The following is a 22,761-nucleotide window of genomic DNA, read 5'->3' on the forward strand; positions in this document are numbered from 1 at the left end:
TTTTTCCACTTTTTCATATCACTCCCTTTAGAATTATTCAGAAGTCATTTCATTAATTTGATTTATGATTATATAAATAGCTAAAAGAAAGAATTGAAGGGTGGGAAGAAGGGAAGGAAAGAAGAAGGAGAGAAGGAAACAGAAAGGAAAAAATTTGATTCTGCTGAGAGCTAGTTTCACAAGGGAGAGTTGAGAATAGAGGAGATGGAGTTTTAAAAAAGAGGTAGGATAAATGAGAAACCGAGGCAAGAGCAAGGTTGAAAGGGAGTCTGAAAATGGTCAATGGCACTAAGTAAAGTAATACTTCTACCGTCAACTGGCTTACCAACAATCCTCCATTCCCCTGAGGAAGAGATGATAAGCTAACTACAAATGTCCATTAACCTATCTCTCTGTGTGCAAAACAGTTGAAAGAGATGTCAGCCTGTGGGTGTGTCATCAATATCATTTTTCCAGAGGAATCTCTAATAAACAAATCATATAAAATGTTTCATCAGTTACCTTTTAATGTATTATCTGACACATACAAAAGATTATCTATGCCTATATGTTAGTTTTAAAGCAAAATGATACAATCGGAATTGTGAACCCATCACACAACCCCCAAACTAAAACATTAGCAATAACTCCCCTCAACCTATGAGTCCCTTCACCATCCCACCATCCCTGATGCCTCCTGTCACACCCAAGGTAACCATTGTGTTTTGTTTTTCAACCTATTGCATATATAGCACACACAATTTTGTTACAGCATATGCGTGCTTTAAAAATATATTTGAGCTAATTGTGAACTGATATTTTAAAAAACAAAAAGTAAGTATTGCCTTCAATGTGTGAGAAATGCAGTCATTACCAGATCACAGGCTTCACCTGGGCACATGCCTTTGAATTAGGGGTGGGAGGCGGGCAATGAGGGCTTTTGCACAGTCATGTACACTTTTGGAAATGGAAGTGAAGAGATCCTGCACAGTTTTCATAGAATATCGAATGGATAGACAGGGATTAAAGAAATGTAGAAGCACTTTGAAAGTGTTTTCTCTGGAGATGGAAAATCAGTGAATCTGCCAACAGAGCAAGTTTGAGGCTTAACACTGGGTTCTCTGTTTTGTTATGCTTACTACCAAATAGTTACTAGAAAACTCCTAAAAATAAACTTTTCTGGTTTCATTCACTGAGATAAAAAGGTTTCCGTGACTTTTGTTTTGTTACAGATTTATTTTCATTACAAAATATCAATGATAGTTTCTTAAGAGAAATTATGGGATTTTACCTTCAAGTAGAGGAAATTTTTGTGGGTTCTTTTCATATTTATGGATACATTTTAATAGCCTAAGAGTGTAAATTCTCTTCATCTGAGTTATAAATGTAATGTGATTCCAAAGTCCTAGTAGATTTTGTTAAGACACTGAATAATCTGATTCTGAAATATCTTTGACTGAGTAAAGACCCAAGATTAGCAAAGCCATTTCTTAAGAACAGGACAAGAGAACTTGGTCTCCCAGATTTCAAGATACAGTATAAAGTAGTAATGAATATACTGTGACATTAGTGCAGGGCAGTACTGTATTACAGAACTCAGAAACAGACCAATAAATGTATGGGCATTATATATCACTAAATAACAAACTAAGTAATAAATGATGCTGTTATAATTGATTACCCATATGGAAAACATGAAATTAGTTACCTACCTCACACCATGCTCCCAGATCAATTCTAGATTGATTAAAAACCTAACCATGAAAGAAAAAAACTTTAAATGAAAATATAAATTATCTCTATGAACTGGACATAAGAAAGGACTTCTTAACACACAAAAAAGAAAGTGTTAACAAGTATATAGATACTTCTGGAAGTAAGCTGAAATAATTGATATCACTTTGGAAAGCTTTTAGGTATTACCCTGTGAAGTTGAATATTTGTATACCTATATATGGCAAATTCTACTTTTAGGTATATATCTAAAATAGAGCTTTTAAACTTTAATGACCATCACAATCACCCAGAGAGCCACCCTATTTGGGAACCCCGCCCCTGGAGATTCTAACTCAGTAAACCAAGGATGATTTCTATGGGTTTGCATTTCTTTGAAGTCCCCAAGTGATGAGGTTGCTGCTGGTCTCCAATGACAGTTGCAGTTAACACTCCTTTAGGTTTCTTCAACTGTTCGTTAAGAAACAGGAACAAGAATTGCAAAGCCATGTTGCTAATAGTGAAAATTTGGATACAACTCAAATATCCATCAGCAAATGAATGAATAGATAAATTGTGGAGTGTTCACACAATGAAATAATATACAATATTGAAAATGAATGAACTACACATGCATATAACAACCTGGATTAGTCTCAAAACATAAAATTATGTGGAAGAAAAAGACAAAATTATGCACATCATGTTATCATTTTTTAAAAACAAATATCCAATATATGTGATGCATGTCTATAAACTTGATATATAGGTAAAAGATGGACTCAAGTTTAGGTTATTCACTATATGATTCTATAGTAACCATGTATTAAGCTATTGAAAAATAATAAAGTTAATACCATATATCAAACCATTTCCAATGAATTAAAAGATTATGTTTTTAAATGATATAAAAAAGAACTAGAAGAAATTTAAGTGAAGATGTATCTGATCCTAGCATGTGAAAAGATTTTCTAAGCATAAAAGCAGAAGAAATTAAAAGAAAAACATTGATTCATTTCTGTACATTTTTAAAAAATTCTCCATGAAAAATCATAAAGAGTAAACTAAAAATTTGACAAGAATGCTGGGCACAGTGAAGCATATCTGTAATCCCAGTGACTCGGGAGGAAAAGGCAGGAGGATTGAGTTTGGCCTGGGCATTTTAGCAAGACCCTGTCTCAAAATAAAAAATTTAAAGGACTGGGGATGTAACTCAGTGGTAGAGCACCCCTGGGTTCAATCCCCAGTACCCCCCAAAAATTGAATACAATATTTGTATCATATACAACTAAAGAATTCTTACTACTAATATTAAAAAATTTTTGCAGAGGATTCTGGGAAGATGGTGGAGTAGGAAGCACCAGGAATCAATCTATTTACCTAGATGACAACTGTACTGGCAGAATCTGTCTGATCTAACTATTTTGGTACTCTGAAAGCTTACAGCTTCCAAGAGAAGGCTTAGATGATGAATTGCAGTTAATTTTGTCCAATTTCAGCTCTTAGTTCATCAGTGACACTACCCATTCTTTATCCCTTAGCCCTGTGGCAGGCATCTATGCACAGTTCCTGGAACAGCTTAGACACAGCTTGCAGAAACAAGAAGAGGCCAAAAAGACACTGTCCTCCAAATATTGGGAATGTCTCTCTCACAAATGGTGAGCCAAAGTTCCAAGCTTTGGTTCTTGTGTCCCAAACAAAATCAAATTTAGAGTTAGAGATCAAAAGCCAAGCAAGAGAATGTTATTATAAGTCAAATTAAGGTTCAAAGAACACTCTCAAAAGGGAAAGAGAGTGGGTTATCTTTGAGCAGGGAACAACAAATGAAATTTAATGCTACTTCCAAATTTATAACCATTCAACATTCACCAGGAGAATTAGGGTTCACCTTCTGCGTTCTTCGCCAATTCAGTGTTTAATTCCTGCTTCATGTTGGGCAGGGGAGTTTTTGAGCCTAGTTGGTCTTTCCAGAAGTGTCATAGAAACCAACCATTTCAAGGGCCTTCATCTACAAGTCAATCCTATGTTAATGTGGGTGCTGGGGTCAATTACCAGGCAAATTTATCTTACTGTGCCTGTACTAATAAAGAAATTTCCCTTCTGATATACACTGAGAAAAACATGGCCATAAATTCTAACTTTGCAGTGATCTAGTAGATCCTGTCAGGAGTTAGCCCCATAGATCTTTTCTGCTTGACATATTTCTTCATTGGTTCCCTTTGTTTCCACCTGTTTATTCTCAGGTTTAGTATACCTTTTGTATTCCTACAAGTTACTCGATTATTCATTAGTTTCAAAAGCAATTTAAAGAAATTCCATGTCCCTGATACATCATTGGATCACATTCCACTGTTCATTACAAAATACTACCTAACATCTCCTCTGATTGTTGATTGCTGCTTCTGATTACAGAGGTATAGACAGAGAAGCAGGCAGTCATTGTTTTTGTACCATTGGTGTAAGCCCCTCCCTTCCAGCCTAAGTGACTACAAAGGATTTTAAATGTCTGCACTTTTTTATTTACCTCCTTCATATTTTTTCTTTTTCCTTTTGGGGAACCAGACATTCAAAAACAACTGCATATGCAGAGAAAATTAGAAATTAACCACACATGCTTAGGGAGAAAGGTACAGGATCAGATAAAATCCAAGAAAACCTTGAGTTTATATTTCAGGCTGATCCTTGGCACAGAAACAGTCTACAACAATTTAAAGAAATAATGAAAGCAATAAAACAACACACTGTGGGGAAGAGGAGAATGTGATTTCTAGAATTACCACATTATTAGATTCAAATGTCTGGTTTTCAACAACAACAAAATCACAAGGCATACAATGAAGCACAAAAGTTGGCCCATTTAAAGAATAAATAAAAAGAAACTGTTCCTGAAAACTACCTGATGGAAGAGTCACTAGATAAGGACTTTAAAATAATAGCCATAAGTTTCCTAATAGATGTGAAGAAAGTCAAGAAAATCATGTATGAACAAAATAGAAATAGCAATAAAGAGCCCAAAAAGAAACCAAAAACAAATTCTGGAGCCAAATAATACAATAACTGAAATAAAAAAAAAAAAAAATAAGTGGAGGAATTCAAAGGCAGATTTAAGCAAGCAGAAGAAAGAAACAAACTTCAAGAGAGTATATTGCAAAGTATCAATTCTGAGGAACTGAAAGAAAAAAAGATTGGAGAAATGTGAGCTGAGTCTAAGGTATCTATCTATGGAACAGCATCAAGTGTACCAACATATGATTGTGGGAGCTGCAGAAAAAGAAAGTAAGTTGTAGAGAGAATATTCAACAAAGTGATGACTGAAAACTTTCCAAATTTGATGAAAGACATGAACCTAAACATCCAAAAAGGTCCATGAACTCCAAGTAATGAACCTAAAGAGACCCATGCCGTGACACATTATAATGAAACTCTGAAAGCCAGAGAGCTTTTGTTTTTTATTTTGTTTTTGTCTTTTTGGTACCAGGGATTGAACCCCCAGGGCTGCTTAGCCACTGAGCCACATCCCCAGCCCTTTTTATATTTTATTTTGGGACAGGGCCTCATTAAGTGGCTGAGGCTAGCTTTGAACTCACGATTCTCCTGCCTCAGGCTCCAGAGCCACTGGCATTACAGGCATGAGCCACTGAGTCTGACTCAAAGAGAGAATCTTGAAAACAGTGAAAAGCAACTTACCACCTACAAGAGATTCTCAATAAGATTATCATTAGATTTCTTATAAGAAACTTTGAAAGCCAGAAGTCATTAGGCTGATCTATTCAAAGAGCTAAAAGAAAAGAACTGTCAACTTATATCCATCAAATTTTTCTTTCAAAATCAAGGAAGAAATTAAGACTTTCCCAGATAAACATAAGTTGAGGGAGTTTGTTACCACTAAACCTGCCATGCAAGAAATGTTCAAAGGAGTACTGTAGGTTGAAATAAAAGTACACTAGACAATAACTAGATGTCATATTAAAAGATAAATATCTCAATAAAGGTACACACATGGGCAATTCTAAAAGTATTTTCATAATTCTACTTTTTATTTTCTACATGATTTCAGAGACTAAAACACTTCTTAAAAAATAATTATTAGTTGAAAAACTTGCATTATTGTAATTGTGGTTTGTAACCCACAATTTTGTTTCTCCCTAATTTAAAAAAAAAAAAAAAAACCTGATTTTTAAAAGAATAATTAGCTTATGTTTTGGGGAACACAGTGTATAAAGTTGTAATTTTGTGACATAAACCATTGAGAGGTAGGGACAGAGCAGTGAAGGAGCAAAGTGTTTGTGTGTTGCTAAAGTTAAGCTGGTTTAAATGTAAATTAAAGTGCTGTAATTATAATGTTAAATGTAATACCAATGGTGACCACACATACACACGCACACACACAATAATTATAGAATATACATGAATGTACTTGAGAGACAATGAGAAAGAAATTTAAATATTTCACTACAAAAAGCCAACCAAACACAAAAGAAGATAGTAATGTAGGAAATGAGAGACAAAAAGCTATAAGACCTATGGACAAGATTAACAAAATGGCAGAAGTCATTCTTCATCATTGATTACTGTAGATATAAGTGGATTAAACTCTTAAGTCAAAAGAAAGATTGGCCAAAAGGATTTTACCAAAACAACACAATCCAATTGTATGCTATCTACAAGAGACTCACTTCAGATCCAAAGACAAACAGATTGAAAGGATGGAAAAAGAAAATTCCAAGTAAATGTAACCAAACAAAAGCAGGGGTGGCTTAATACCATCATACAAAATGATTTTAAATCAAAAAAGTTTATAGGGGCTGGGGTTGTGGCTCAGTGGCAGAGCACTTGCCTAGCACATGTGAGGCCCTGGGTTCGATCCTTAGCACTACATAAAAATAAATAAAGGTCCATCAACAATAAAAAATAAATAAAAATAAAAGTTTGTAGCAAAGAATGGGTCTGGGGATATAACTCAGTTGGTAGAGTGCTTGCCTCACAAGCACAAGGCCCTGGGTTCAATCCCCAGCACCACAAAAAAAAAAAAAAAACAAAGAATGAAATTATGTAATAAGAAAAGTTTCAATACAGCAAGAGAATTTAACAATTATAAACATTCACATATTTAATAATATCAAAATTTATTTGAGGCAAAACCAGACAGAATTGGGAAGAGAAATATAGGAGAAATATAGACAGTTCTATAATAGTACTTGACAACCAGTGAGAAAATAATTAAGAACATAGAGAATGTAAACAACACAATAAACCAACTAGATCAAACAGAACATTTTACCCAACAACAGTAGCATACACATTCTTCTTGTTTCACATGGGATATTTTTTCAGGATAGACCACATGTGAGGTCACAAATTAAGTCAAAACATGGAACATAATATGATGGAATATTATTCAATCTTAAAAAAGAATGAACATTTTAACATAGGGTACATGGATGAACCTTGAGGATATTATGGTACATGAAATAAGCCAGTCACCAAAAGTAAAATATGGTATGATTGCACTTATATGAGGTACACAGAAAGTAGGATAGTGGTTTCCTGGAAATTAGGAGAGAAAGGGATTGTGGAGTTTAAGTTTAGTGGGTATGGAGTTTGAGTTTTAAAATTGGTCGAGATAGTAATTTTAATTTTATGTGAATTTAAGAAATTCACAATAAGAAAAGCTGGGGGAAAATACTGGTCATTAAGAATTAACTCCATCAACTTCTTTTATGTGTTCTATTCAAAACCTCTTTAGAATTTTACCGAAGAATCCTCAACTCTCCTTAGAGAATACTTTCAGCACTTAGCTGTCCCATAGTGGAAAGCAGACCAGTTTCAAGTTAATAAACCTGAGTGTAAATTTTGACTCTATCAATTAATCATGGCAAAGAGTATTCATGTTGATTTGTCTGAAATATACATTTATATTTACAAAATTACTGAGAATTAAACATAATATCTCTTCTTCCTAAATGTTAGTGACTTGCTACAAATGTGTCTTAAGTGAAAATGGCCATGATGCAAAGATCACATCAAAGTGCAAGTTTGAGAGCAAGCCTTTGTAGCTTTTTAAATTCCTAAATAAAAACCAGGTGTTTGTGATAAGACATTGAAATGAAGGATAAGAAAAAGAAACATTGCAAGTGAGTTGGAATTGGAGAAATAGATGTGTTTTGTGCTTTCACCTTGTCTTCTGAATGGTCTGAGAATGTAGGACTCAGAAATTGAATCACAGTAAATCCTTATACTACAAGTAAGGGTCACCTCCAGAGCACATAAATGTATTATGCCACCACTGGAGGAAAATAGATCTCTGTTTACTCAGAGAAGATTTGTAACTTTTCTGGTGACAGAGGGGCTTTGAGAATTTGTTCTCATTTATGCAGCTCACCAAACATTTTTAGACAGCTGGTATTATAGATGATTACATACGAAATAAAAAAAAAAAAAAAAAAAAAAAGATCATCAGGAGGCATCTGCCTGGAAAGATGAAGGCAGAGAAGACAAGGATGATATCTTTAATACTGAAGAGTATGCACTGAATACCATTGAACTCCAAGGTGGGTGGGAGAAAATAAATTAGGAAGCCCTAATTGCATGATGAGTTATAAACACCGAAGTTATTACCCCATGGTGGTTGTTAAGAGTAGTTTTACACAATAAAATATAAATTGTATATAAAATATAAGTCATATGTGATAATGGCAAATACAACTGAAATTAAGGTGGTAATAGATAGGCTCTTGTAAGCTCACACAAGCCCAAGTAATAGAAAGAATATTTATTAAGCAGTTGCATATGGAACCTGGAATGGTAAAATCATTACATTCTTTTTAGTTGAGAATTATTCTTTTTATTGTAGAACACAAAGGATAACCAAGAATTACCACCATGGTATGCAAACGTGTTTCTGTTTGCCTTTCTGACTCTGGAATCAAGTACTCCGAGCTCTTTTCTGGAGAAGCTGAATCTCCCTCCCCCTATGAGAGTGGTCCCCATTGACAGTACTTGGAGAATAATGTTTTAGATTCTCATAATGGGTAGCAATCCTAAGATTAGAATGCTTCCATTCTACAGTTAAACCAAAGCCATAAACCACATGAAAATAAAGCCATAGGAAACAAAATTGAAAATGTAAGTCCCTAACGGGTTATTTCACATATGAAAAGCTTTGATTCATCTGTTGGTATGCTGCTGTGGGTCCACTCCACTTACCCTTCCTCATTTAGTCAGTGAAAAAGGCCTCTTTAGACAGAGCCCAGTTCATTAGCAACCCAGAACAAGCACTTCAGTGGGTGACCATGCTAGACTCCTGGTAGGAAGTGGTTTCTGGTGTGTTTGTCGTGTTCTCTCAGACCACCTGAACGTGAGGTCTCTCCCTGACTCTCCTCCACCTCTCTACTCTCCTCAGGACTACTGGCTCTCTCTCCTTTACAAGCGCCTGATCGGCCCCAAAGTCTTGGCCGTGCATGTGGCTGGGCTCCAGCGGAAGCCAAGGCCAGGCCGAGTGATCCGGGACAAACTAAGGATTTATGCTCACTGCACAAACCACCACAAGTAAGTCTTTACAGAAAGGGAACAGAAAAGCCACCATGGTCTTCAGCCCCCATTTGGAATCCCTTCAAGAAATATCTGTGTTCATTAATCTTAGTTGAAAACTGCCTCTAGAATCACCATACTCTGCACGTTTCAAGATTTTTGATAAGTAGATTTTTCTCCAAGTCAACTCCCCTTCTCATATTTACAGGGTTTATTCATAAAAGGTTCAAAAAATACATGCTATTCATTCATTTGCTTATTCATCCAATAAACTTTTATTGGGCATTTTCTTTGTGCCAGTTGATATAATGCCCACAAGGTTTTTTTGTATGCTTAAGCCTCAGCCAAGGTGAGCAGCCAAATCTCACCCTATGATCCACCAGCAGAGCTCAAGAAAATAAGTCTCCATTTCTAAGATGCATTCTAGAGAGCTACACCACTAGAATCCTAGCCCTAGAACAGACTTTCTCAAACTGGGGACCCCAAAACTAAAGGAGTTCCCAAAGGTAGTCATGCCAGATTTTCAGTATTTCACAAATCTTCTTCATTATTTTAAGTGTTAAGAGCCCAAATCAAATGTAGGCTCCCTTTTCAGGGGCAATGGGGATACTCATATGTATAACAATCCAGTGTGGTAATATGGTGTTTTCCTTCTCTTTTTGATCAGAAGCACGTTGTCATTAGAATTGTCTTTAAAACAAATAGGAAAATTAATTATCAGTAAATAAAGTTTGGCAGATAAAAAAATTTAAAACATTTAGACCATAAGGGAAAAACATAAAACTGGGCCTAAAGCAAAATCCATCTGGCCAAGTATGTTGACATCACTTCCTATTTAAGGCAGAGTAAGCTGCCCTGGACAAGAGAATTCTTTCTCTTACAGCAGAGCAAAACCTAGGGACAGGGACAGGTAGCCCTCCTGCTATACCTCTGTCCCTGGGCCTATCAGGGACTGATCAAGTGGATGGGAAGCACAAAGAGCTGCCATGGTCAGATTACACCAGATGCTACTTCTCTGTCCTTGATGAGACAGGAGCCAAGCCAATTAATTCCTCATGATAAGCTATTTCAAAGAAGCACTCTCAGCAGAGTGGGGTGGGGGCAGTTGTCATACCTGTAGATACAAGTGCCTATTGTCGGTGAGGGGAGGCTGTTTGGGCAGAGGCCAGAGGCTTTCAACATCCCTTTTGCTCAGCAGGAAGCTCCATCCCATACCTGACAGAGAGTGACTGCTTTATGGCCTTGGCCTGAAGTTATCTGATCATCACACAAGGCAGCATTGTATTCCTTGTCTCTGCCTAGCCCTGAGGTAACCACCCAAAGGTGTACCCCCAGCCCCAAGAGGGAAAAATTGCTCTTAGCACCTTCTGTCCCTGTTGGAAAACACACCAGTCTGTGGGTCTGAGGACCCAGGGAAAAATTGTCAGTAGCCCTATGGGTTTAGTAGGAGTTGCACGTCCTCACAAAGTGCTCCTTACATGGTCTCAAGTCAGCGTTCATTCCAGTGTTCTTTGACATTCTTATGGAAGTGGTTACTGATATTCTTGGGATGCTATGAACTCAGGGCCAGCATCTCATTCAGTTTTATAAACTGAATGAGTTTTATATTTGGTGTCAAATATAGTGACTGGCATGAAAAAGGTCTTGTAAATATTTGATAGACAAAAGAATGACTGGACAAATGTAGAAATAGGGCTTTGAGATGTTACTGATGTTTTATGGCTCTTTCCCCTGAGGTGTCACCACATTGGCCAGAGAAGGTGGTGTGGTGGAATGGTCAGGAGTTCTACCATTCACTACCCTGAGACCTCAAACAAATGAATAAAATCAGGATTTGGACCTTCTCTCTCCACAGCATCAGCTGTCCTGCACTGCAGAACCTCTCTGGGGAAGTGGGTCTCTATCAATACAACCTCTCCCACTCCCTGTTAAAAAGAAAGAAAAAAAAGGCTTTCATAATCCATGTCACATATGACACTGAGGATAAAAAAAATGGTCTTGTTCCTGTTAGATCCATGAGGAAAGACCACGGTGGTCTCGCTGAGCCACCAAGGTTGAAGGTCTCCTCCATGTGGTAGGTGCAGGTACCTGGAGAGGTAGACATACAGAAGGAAGAAGTGCTCTCTGCTCTGGGAAGCCATGTGTCCTGTTTGTGCTGCCACATCCATCCTCCACAATTATCATAAGGAAGCTCAACTGATTCACTTAGTTCAGGTGTGGCCAAAAAAAAGCCAAAGTCACAGAATTATCCCAAAGTGAGCATGTTGCTTTCATGCAAATCAGCCTTGACCACTACTCTAAAAATAAATGCCCTGGGACAAAACAGGGATTGGATGAGAAAGTATAAACTTAGCAGTAAAACAATCCAAAGACAGTGCCTATTAAAACAACACTCCAGGGTGTTTTTGGACACTTGCTCTGTGACAAGCATCTGCCAGATATTTGCATTTACATTATCTTCTTGCATTCTTAGGGTTCTATAGTATCACCCCAACATGTGAATAACAGCATTAATGATGCAAAGAAGAGAATTCTTAAAGTTCATTTGGCCCAGTGTCCTATTGAACTCAGGAGTCCCTTTGTCTCCCTGAAAGTCAGACCTAAAACACTGACTTGGACACCTCACCACCTCTGAGGGAAACCTCTTGCATTGAGGATCATTTCTGACCTAGCAGAACCTTGTCTCATAATTGATTTAGGGGAAAAAGTTGCTCATATCAACACCAGCAGGTGCTTTTCTGCTTTCTGTTCTGGAATTAACAAATAAGGACACCAGCAGAATAGCAGATCTTATTCAGAGAACAATAAAGTTTTGACAGAGAAATCTTTTATGAGCCATTCTACTAAGACAATGTATGTTTCTGGGGTGGAATTGAAGTCCTTAGCCAAGTTCAGAACCAGTTGGAACCCGGTGGATGTTGAAGCAAACTTGAGCCTTTTGGGGTTCAAGTTCGTTTATTATTGGCAAAACACAACTTCCTGTTTTTCAGAAGAAATTTTTTTAAAGGCTCATAAAAAAGGTTCCTGAGGCTTCTTGGACATCAAATGACTGTTACAAAACAATATTTTGATGAGTTAAGTGTAAATGAATCAGAAACATGTGGATTAAATTTCCCTTAAAATACACAGGGGCTTTGAAATTAAGGGGAAAAATGTTTGGCAAAACAAGACCTGACTTTTACCGAACCCAAAACCTTTGAATTAGATTTGGAGACAATGGACCAACCCAGTTTTCAAGCACATTGCCTTTCACTTTGAATGACCATGGACTGCAGAGCATCATCCTCTCTTCCTTTTCCCAGACTCCCAGCTTCGCTGGAGAAGTTTCTAGAACACAACTGTTTTCTATCTGGAACTCAAGACACACTTCCCATATGACATCTCCCACCTCTTACTTTCAAGATATTCTGAGTACAGCCTCCCTTCCCTGACTCACTTCCTCCTCCTCCCATGGTAACACAGAGAAGATGTCAGGCAGGAAAGGAGCAGCCAAAAAAGATGAACTCCAGATACATGGATTGGCTGCTGGTGAAAATGCTTCACCATAAGTGAGACATGGAGACATGGAACAAGAGAGATGTTCTATAAAGACAGTTTCTCTCCAGAGAGGGGCATGTACAAAAGCCACCTGGACCTGAAAACATCAGGAGTCAAAAATGGCCTGCTGACCAAGCCTTCAGACACCATTTTCGTAAGAAACATATTCTCCAGGCTTAGTTTTCTACAGCAGAGAATATACATTCTTCAAGAATATGGATTCTCCACACATACTGTCAGGTTGATGCTGTAATCCCCAGTCAAGCATGTATCTTTGTAGCCAGAAGTCCTCTGCTTCATGTCTTTGCCCATCAGCCAAACAGGGCGAGGGGTGGCTGAGGCAGTGCCAGCTTTTACCTGAGGAGGCTCCATGAGTTTGTTCTGTGAGAGCCTGTGCACTTAGTCCCTGGGCTGTACTGGTTTGTCTCCCCCAGGGGAACTATGTAAATGGAAATCAGACCATTGCCAAGCAGCTTGAAAAGACAGCTTTCCCTGCAGCAATGCTGTGATTTCAGGTCTCCCTCCCACCCACCACTTCCCCACATTCCCACCCTTCTCTCTGAAGTCCCCAAGGGCTCGTTCTGCCCCAGCTCTGCAGAGGAGAAACTCATAAATGCAAGCATGTGGCTCTCTCCTATTCCAGTGCTGGCTTTTGAAAGTGTTGTTTGATAGTTTACAAAAGGCTTTACTGCAATCTGGCAAAACTGGTACCCACCCGTGCCTATTTTGCTCACACTCTAAAGCCCGGAGCACCTGCAGTTAATGGTGTCTTCTTCAAGTTTCCATGTAGCTAAGCTAAGCTGGAAGCCCACCAATGGAATCCAGTTGGTGTTCTTCTTTAGTGATGGTCAACACCGACAGACTGCCAGCATCTTTCTTTAGAGCTCTTGTGACACAAGTCTGCTCACATCATTGACATTTTCTTCTCACTTACGTAGCTACGAAAGCTAGTTCATGTGCTGCAGGGGATTCGGAGGGACTGGCCAAAGAGGGACTGCATAGGAGAATCATTTAAGAGTTTATCAGAACATAAATGCAGGCATCTAAAAAGCATTGAACACAATAATGTACCCTCCTATGGATGCAAAATGGATCCCCTGATGCACAGCCATTGGAATATTCTGGGAGTTCTCCTCATAACTTTAAGCGGGCTGTTCTAAGGAAGAGGTTCTCAAACCCAAATCATTGACCAAATATCTCAGAACGAGTTTTTAAAATATAGGTTCCCAGGCCTCAAGCCTAAATGGATTGAATCAGAATCTCTAGGGAATAGCCTTGAAATCTGTACATCTTTTAAAAATTCCAAGTTATCATACTGAACTGCCTTTGGCTGCTCAACTCTTAATTAGCACGTTTAGAAGCAAAGATGAGTGACCCAGGGATCCAGGGGTGCTGTGTCTGCAAAGAACAATGTTTTTCTCTGGGCAAAGTCGACTTGTTTCTCTGAACTCCTTTGAAGATGGGTCCGGGTCATTTTTTTCTGTTTCCTCTCATTAACCCATCCAGATGGGGCCCTAAGGGACCCCTGAGAAACAAGGTGTTTTATTTTTCTACAGGGAGTAGGAAATCATTATAGTTTCGTCAATGCATGCTGAAAGATTCTTACACATAGGCATATAGTTCTCCTAGGCTTCTGAACATCCTGTGCTGGTTTAAAAGAATTCCAAAATGTTGAATAGTTTCATAATCTTGGGGCAGGTAAAATAGCAAAAGAGCAAAAGCAGGAGTCAAAAAAGATAAATAAATTAAACTATACCAAGTTTTTAAACTTTTGTATATCAGAATACAACATAAACAAATTGAAACGCTCAAAGAAAACTGGGTTAACCTTTGCACTACACTTGTATACAAAGGTTTGCTATGTTTAATAAATACAAAGTCTTTATAAATAAATAGAAAAATGGGCAAAAGACATGAATAGGTAGTTTACAAAAGAAGAAATGGAAAATGGGCAAGTAAAAAAATGCTGCATCTCAGTATGAATTGGAAAAAAATTCAAATTAATACAACGTGGAGATTGCATTTTCACCTTTCAGGTTGACACAAGGGTATTTTAAAAGGTTAATATCTGATACTCTGAAAGTATGAGGAAATGGGTGCTGTCATACAGAGCCTGGTAGAAGCAAATTGTTGCAAAATGTCTAGGCTTTAATATTACAAAAATGTATGTATCCATCAGGATAAGTGAGGTTATACTGTGATGACAAAGAACCCCCCAGATCTCCACAGCTTTCAATAAGGATGATTATTTCTGATTCACACTATTTGTCCAACATGGCTCCACTGTAGCTCTGTTTTGCATCATTTTTGTTCCAACACCCAGGCACAGCCTCGGTCGAAACATTGTCAGTGTTCTGGCAGAGAAAAAAATTAAGGTCAAAAACATGGGCTGGCTTCCAAAGTTTCTACCCAGAGGTTTTAGCATGTCCATTCACATTTCACTGGACAAGGCAAATCATGTGATCACTTTGGGCTTCAGCAGAGCAAAGACATAACCTCTTCTCATGGGGAGACCACCACAGGAAATAAACTAGAAAGTTTGGTGACAAAACATACAAGTGTATTCCCTTGGCCTAATATTACAACTTCCAAGACTTTATTTATCAGAAATAATAATGAAGTCCAAAAAGTTTATGTACAATGAAGGCTTTCATGACATAATTTATAATGGCAAAAAAATTGAAAGCAACATAAGTCCACAAAAGTAGGGGATTAGCTAAATAAATGATGTTACATTTCTATGGTTGAAAAATTTACAAGTAGAAGAATACATAATAGCATGAGAACATGTTTTAAGATTTTAGTTAAATGAAAAAAGCTGTGTGAATAATGTGATCCCAATTACATAAAAACTGAGTAATATATTTGTATGTGTCAAAGTACTTAATAAATATTTTTCAAACTAAAAAAAAAAAAATGCTGCAAGAATATTTTCCAAAATGTTATCATATCTCAAGATTATATGACTATGGGGAGTTTTCTTTTTCTTCCTTGTTTCTCTATATTTTTCTAGATTTGTTTGTTTATTTGCAATAACCATGTTTGATTTCCATACTTAGGAAATATATGTATTTCTATATATGTATACCTATGTATCTATATTTTTTTTCTAAAGCCATTGCAATACATTTAAACAAAAATGAGAAATGTGGTGGGGAGCAGGTATCTTCTCAGGAAACCACAATATCAAGGCCTTCCTGCTTGAAGGTCTGTTGTGACCAAGAACCATAAAACAAGTGCCCTTTTCTGGGGTGGTCCTTTTTTGTGTAGCTTATAAATTAATTAGGAGCATCTAACTGACCACTTTGTTTCCATCTTTTCCCTTCTGTCTTTCTGGATCTCAGCCACAACTATGTTCGTGGCTCCATTACACTGTTTATTATCAACCTGCATCGATCAAGAAAGAAAATCAAACTGGCTGGAACTCTCAGGGACAAGCTCGTGCACCAGTATCTGCTGCAGCCCTACGGGCAGGAGGGCCTGAAGTCCAAGTAAGTGGAAATAGCTTAGGAGCAATTGTGGTGGGAGCTGAGTGGGGAGAAGCTGGAGTCACCCTTTTGCTGCTGGTACTAGTTTGCTGTGGGGTTTACTGGGATAGAGTAGAACAAAGAGTGGTCTGGAGTCAGGAAATGGCTGATTCCTTTCAGCGGCCTGGGTCAAGGTCCTCTCTGTCTCTAGGTTTAGTAAAGTCAAGGCAAATATTTATCAACAAGTCAAAATATTTATCAACAAGGGTACTCATGAAATTTGAGAAAGGCAGTTCATCATGCCAGGTTATCACACTGCCAGCTACTTAGCATCCTTGGCACCTGCCCAGTAAGTGCCAATGGTGCCCCTCGTCACATGACACCCAAAGTCCTGGTAGTTGATTACAATGTCCCGTCCAGCTGTAACATTCTATAATGTTATGACTCCTTTTCATCATCATCACAAAGCTAATGAGAGGTAGCGGAAGACTACTAGAAGCACTGGAAAAGGGGACAAACGGTTCTGCCCCTAACTTTATAACTTTGGTCACATCACTGTTCATTCTCTGTTTCTCCATCTGAACAACAGCAGAACAATAGCAGATAACATTCTGGTGACTCTGTGGCCCTTTCAAACTGTAAATATAAAATCCCCCCACTCAGTCTCTGCTACAGAATATTGACAACACTACTCTGCCAAGGGAAAGCAGTGAGAAGGACCTGGTCAAGGGCAAGGCCACCCCCAGCTCCCCGAGCAAGGCCTCTCAGGAAAGGCATGGGATGCTCTGCAGACTGGGGGCGTTCCTGTTCCATTTTTAATGTTTACCAAGTTTAACAAAGCTGTAAACTTGGAGCAGGTGGCTTGCACTCCCACAGCTGCCCACAAATATTTGTGCTATAATTGTTCACTGTTTCACTGCAACCTTGGTGGCTTGCATTTGGCTTCCAACTGTATGTGCAATGGGAACAAAACACAATCTGGGAAGTCACTTACTGAGCCTCTTTAGCCCACCCGAGATCTGTATTTTCACATACTGGCTTTTTCCCCTGGCTACATGTCCATGGCTTCAGCTTTTCTTTCTTCCCAATCCTACCTATATCAGCAGGATTCTTGAGTGTTTTATCCCTTCTGTCTCCACTTCACAGTAGTTTGTGTCTGGTATGCTAAATTCCCAACCTTTATCCTAGGCAGGAAACCTAGTTTTAGTCCCAGTTTCCCCACAAAATAATTGTATGCCTGAGCAAATCCTAATCTCTTGGCCTCAGTTTCCACATCTGCAAATTTAAAGATTACTGTATATTTGGAAAGGTCCCTTATATCCCTAAAACTCTCATCCTGGGTCTGATTTTCTGAGGACCATAAATGCATTAATGTCTCCTGCTACCATTCAATAATGACCTGCAAAGCCATTTCTGGCAGAATGACTGACTTGTCCTCAGTGATTGTAACAGGTTAAGGTCCCTGAAACCAAAGAGCTTAGGAACTGAGCCTGCCCAGTGTCAGGAACACTGTGAGTACTGTATGGAGGCGACTGACCAAATGTTTCAGTCTAACAAGCCAAGCTGTCAATCCCTGCTCTGCACAAAGCAAATTATGTAATCTCTATAAGCCTCAGTTTCCTCTTGCATGGAGCTGAGTAAATGAGGTTATCTGTGTAAAGTTCCTGACACATAGTAAATGCTCATTAGATGTCCACTGCTTTCCTTTTCCTCAACTCAGAACTCCAGCCTGTTGGAAAAGAGGGAAAGAGTTGCCCTCTCTGAGAATGTTCTTCAAAAGAACGGTCATCTCGGATTTTTAAGATATGTGTTCACATGATATTTGTCAAGATTGGGTAAAAAGAAATGCTGAGAGAATTACATAAAAACAAGAGGAGATAATGGCCATAGGGCAGCATCTTTTATAGCTTATTTCCTCACCAACCAAAGGGTACTGGCCTCCGACCTGTTTACTCATTCTCATGGTCCTGCCTCAAGATTATTCCCTTGAGGTTTGAACCTGGCCATACCTTGACCCTGTCCTGCCTATACCCGTCCTTAAGAGTGACTGAAAGTGACTGACTCTCTCTGGCTAATGATGTGCTGGGGTTTGCATTTTGCTGTCCTGTATTTCACCTTGTCAGCATATCAGTGAGGAGCTGTGTTCCAACTTTGTTAAGAATGTGTGACAGGGACAAGGATAGAGAAAAATTCATTCTACAGGGATCCTGCAAAAGAAATTGGTAACACCCACTGAGCTCAAACAATGATGTCATATGATTGGGAAAAAAATGAACCCAGAGTCAGAAGGGTAGGATCAGAATACAGATACTGCCAGTTTTCTGTGTAATGAACGTTCCATTTCTTTACCTGTCAAATAGGATTATTGTGAGAATCAGATTAGAAGATATGGGTGAAATAAAGCCTTCTCCAAATGTAAATCCTGCACACCATGCATACACATACACCTGTAAACATAAATGCAGATATACACACGTAACTTTATATATGTTGTATTTGAGTGTTTAGGATCAAAAGTAAAGAGGACTGGATTCCAGATTCTGATCCTACCACTTATTCACTATAAAACTTTAAGTACAAAACTCACATCTCCAAGTCTGTTCCTTTCCTACAAACCAGTAATTTATCACTTCTCTTATTCTAGAATGCAGCGGCTCCTCCCTGTGCTGTGCCTTCTTGGTCTGTAAGCTGCTGGGCAGAGACTGTCAGGTGCATGCCCAACACCACATCAGTGTTCTTCTCAGTAACTACTGAAGAGCAGGAGCTCTCAGTGGTTCTGGCTGGGGGGTCTCTAGGAAGGGTGTAGTTTCAGTGAAACAGACTATGCAGAGAAGGATGAAAGGAATGAGACAAAGTAGTTTCAGTCTTGGGTGTCTCTTTCTTTTTTAAGCCTCTGGGGCCAAACTCTGTTCTGTGTCTGCTAGTTCCTTGCTACAGCCTGAAGCCACAATAGTTCAGAAGAAGGTAGAAAGTTCTGGGAGTGAGGGAACATGTAATTGCTCCTATCCAGAGGCACTAGGAAAAGGAGATTGAGCAAGTAAGTGTCCTATTCAAGCCACCAGTTAAGTATTTTGGTCTGGGATTTCAGAATTAGGAAGATGACTGAAAACGTTTTTGATTGGTTGAGGTAGAGTGATTCTCCTGTTCTTAAAATTGCCATCCAGGCTGTAAAGATTTGAAGTCCCTGAAAGGGTTTCTTCATGTGAACTCAGAACTAAGGTATGTCACCTATCACAGCGAGCACCCTGGGACACTAATCAGACACAAAGAAGGTTCCTGCTTCCTGTCTCAGTGGTGAGCCAATCCTAAGACTTCACACACAAATCTCAACTCCTTACATAAGAGATTTTTCTCCTTCTAGGAACCAGACAAAAGGTAGGTGCTCTCTACCCTAGAGGATAGAGTTTTTAGAAACTGCAATAATGTGTGCAGGAGAAGAGAATTCTGCATCTGGAATACATATTTGTCAAGGAATGGCTGAAGGAAATGGGGATATTTGGTTCAGAGAAGAAAAGTAAGGTGACTCATGAGGACTTTTTTCAGACACCATGGGACTGCCAAGCAAAAGTAAACAGATTTGGCCTCAAATACTCCAAAGTGGCAAAAAAAAAAAAAAAAAAAGAAAGAAAGAAAGAAAGAAAGAAAGAAAGAAAGATTTCACCTAAGAACGAGTTTGTTTTCCAAAGGCCCACCTAGTCCAACCAAGGGCAGGATAGGCTTTTGGGAGGTGAGAAGGAGGGCAGCATCTCCAGAGGTGTTCTGATTCCTTCCTGGGTGGGAGGCTGGGTAGGAGTGCCACTTCCTTCCAGCTCTAGAGTTCTATGACCTTCTTTTCTATTCCCCTCTATGCATACTCCCAGAGAAGTGGTCTTTGTGGTCACTAGCAAAGGAGCTTCCTCAAGCCACTAAAGGACCACACAAAGAGGTTGTGCTATGAGAGTAAATTGTGGTAATATCTGGCTAATTGTTTTTCCAGAAAATCCCCAGCTTAGAGTTCCTCCCTGGCCATGTTCCCTGGTGTATTACCTTTCTAGAAGATGGCCCTGTCTGCACCAGGACAGTGGTTGCACTCTGGATAAGTCAGAGAGGAGCACCTTTTGGGCAGCTCTGCCATGTGCAGATAGAGGATATCTGCTCATGGCCTAATGTGATCACAAATCAAGAAACATTATGCTCTAGGGAATCAGTCCTGCCTGAGACATAAATATCCCCTATGTCTTTCAACAAACAGAAGCAATATGAGCTGTACCAAAAAAAAAAAAAAGTGCACTTACATTCTTATATCCAAAAATAAGAGGGCTCATTTTTCCAAGGAAAAGTCAAACCCAGAATAGGTGGTAGTTCAGATCCCTTTGTGTCTTGCTCAACCCCATTTTTTGGGGGAAATAATCCAAAAAATAGGGAATAAAAGGAAACAATGTTCATCACATTGGCTGTTCTAACGCACTAACCTTAGCAAGTGCCAAGTATTCTGAAGTGAAATGACATTTTGAGGTAATCTGGTTCATTCCCTTGCCCTCAGACAATCTGTGACAAGCCATCTGGACCAGAGATGCCCCATGTGTAGAGACCTCTAGGAAGGGAGTGGCCATAATTTCAATCTATTTGAGCACTTCATCATATAATAACACAGGGGCCCACTATCCCTATGGCTGTGACTTTATGAATACTAGCTTTAAAATAGCCAATATCTCATTGAAACTTCTGAACACCACCATGAAGCAAGGAGAATAATTATTGCCTCCCTTCCACTTAAAGAAACTCAGTCTTAGGTCATTAAGTGACATATTCAAGCATCAGACAACGAGTTAAGTCATAAACCTAGAAAGTACTTAGCATCCAGTTCTCCTTACTTCTAATCAGAGCACGTTCTTCAACGTGGGCTATGCCAACAGTCCAGTAACAAAATTATAATTACAGAGGACAGACACACAGTATGGATAACTGTACTCTGTCCCCATGCTGTCTGGGTTCATTTCACTGTAAGCTCTTCATAGAATGAACACATTGGAAGAGTATGAGGTTGCCCAGCAGTACTCTCCTCCAGGCTAATTCACTCTAGTTCCTTTAACTTTTCTTCCCCGGTCCTAGTTTCTGACCTTTCTTAGAAGTTCTCTGAGCTGCTTCTAAAACTATCTCCCAGTCATGGAATTCTAATAAAAGCAAACTTTTTTCGTCAGCAAAACTGGGGAAGTTCCTTCTGTTTCATCTATTCTCTTAGACAAAGGGATTATTAAATACCAAGACTCACTATAAAGCAGTTTAATATGAGGTCATAAAAATCCATCTCAGAGTATTGTATTCCAACCCCATACACACAGGTGCTGCCAGCTCCCCTACACCTAATGGAACCCACCTTCAGAGGTGTATTTCTGACCCAATAGCGGAGGCTTTTCAGGGAAACTAGAAAGAATATATCTTCATCCATTTATCAATTTTTATTGAGATCCTACCTTATGCTAGACAGAGTTTTTTCTTTTTTTTTCCAGCAATCTAACTTGCTGTGGCAGTTATTCTGACTACAATTTTAAAAGAACAGTGGTCTTATAACTCTAAGTGCTCAGGAATTACAGGTAGACAAATTGGGAGAAAAGTCTGAATGCCAAGTTCAACATGTACCTCAGATCAGTATGTCCCTTGATCTTCCTAATGCTAGACCACACCATCACGTGATCTGCAAGAGCTATTTAATGTATAGTATTGAGGGGTGAGGATGGGGGAGTGGACTCTGGGGTCCTTATCCCTATAATTAGAAACAAAGAACTTATCCCTATAATTAGAAACAAACACCTAACAGGAAGCAGTTTGTGGGTGGTGCCATAACAGAGGTACAGAATTTCTGCTTCAGGGCTAATATGTTCCATATTAATGCTTAAACTTGCTATCTGCTCAAACATCTTCTTCAGCCACCGTGAGTTTGGCTGAAAGACTCTCAAGGCATCTATGAACCCAGAGCCTATTCTGTGAAGAAATGGACATTTTCTTCTTTTCCCACATACTGCTCATTTTTTCCATCTCCGAGATAAAACTTTTGCTTTGATTTCACTCTCATTAAATTCTATATCAAAGAAAAACATTGGCATCTAACTACATGCTGTTAGAGAGGTGTCATATGATGTTAGCCAAACAGAATGATTCTGAAAATACTCAAGTAATTCCCAGGTCCTAAGACTAAAAATATCTTTGGGTCCCCGTTGGAACAGACTATATTGTGATATTTCATCTCTGGAATTAAAAACTTGACTATTGTGAAAAGTCCTGAGAGCTAAACTGGTCACCACTCAACCCACCACAATCTCTTACTAATAACAGGAAGCACCATCTTTCATTTCTGGACATGGACAGACCTGGCAAAAGTAGCTTGGCTGTTAGTCCATTTATTTCTACAGATCCAAGACATCTACGTGCCTGAGTTCTGTACTGCTGGTAGTAGTTGGTATCTGGATGATTTGAATTGTGGTCAACCAGATGTCCTCCCTGCAGGTTTCCATTATCTTCACTCGCCTGGGATCATTCAAATGAGTTTCTTTTTAAA

The 22,761-nt window shown here is 38.8% G+C and overlaps 1 protein-coding gene across 4 annotated transcripts in view; it reads left to right on the forward strand.

Annotated features, from left to right (window-relative positions):
• The window catches only part of HPSE2 (heparanase 2 (inactive)), an 830,988-nt gene that overhangs the window by 793,994 nt on the left and 14,233 nt on the right, over positions 1 to 22,761 (forward strand). For 3 of the 4 annotated variants that reach the window (XM_079137838.1, XM_079137841.1, XM_079137840.1), the window contains 2 exons: positions 9,095 to 9,240; positions 16,104 to 16,250. In XM_079137838.1, the coding sequence (XP_078993964.1) occupies positions 9,095 to 9,240; positions 16,104 to 16,250 (293 nt within the window). The remainder of the gene's footprint in view (positions 1 to 9,094; positions 9,241 to 16,103; positions 16,251 to 22,761) is intronic. The other variant, XM_079137839.1, reaches the window with a different exon arrangement.

This window comes from Sciurus vulgaris (assembly GCF_902686455.1).
Source record: "Sciurus vulgaris genome assembly, chromosome: 4".
Classification (NCBI taxonomy): Eukaryota; Metazoa; Chordata; class Mammalia; order Rodentia; family Sciuridae; genus Sciurus; species Sciurus vulgaris.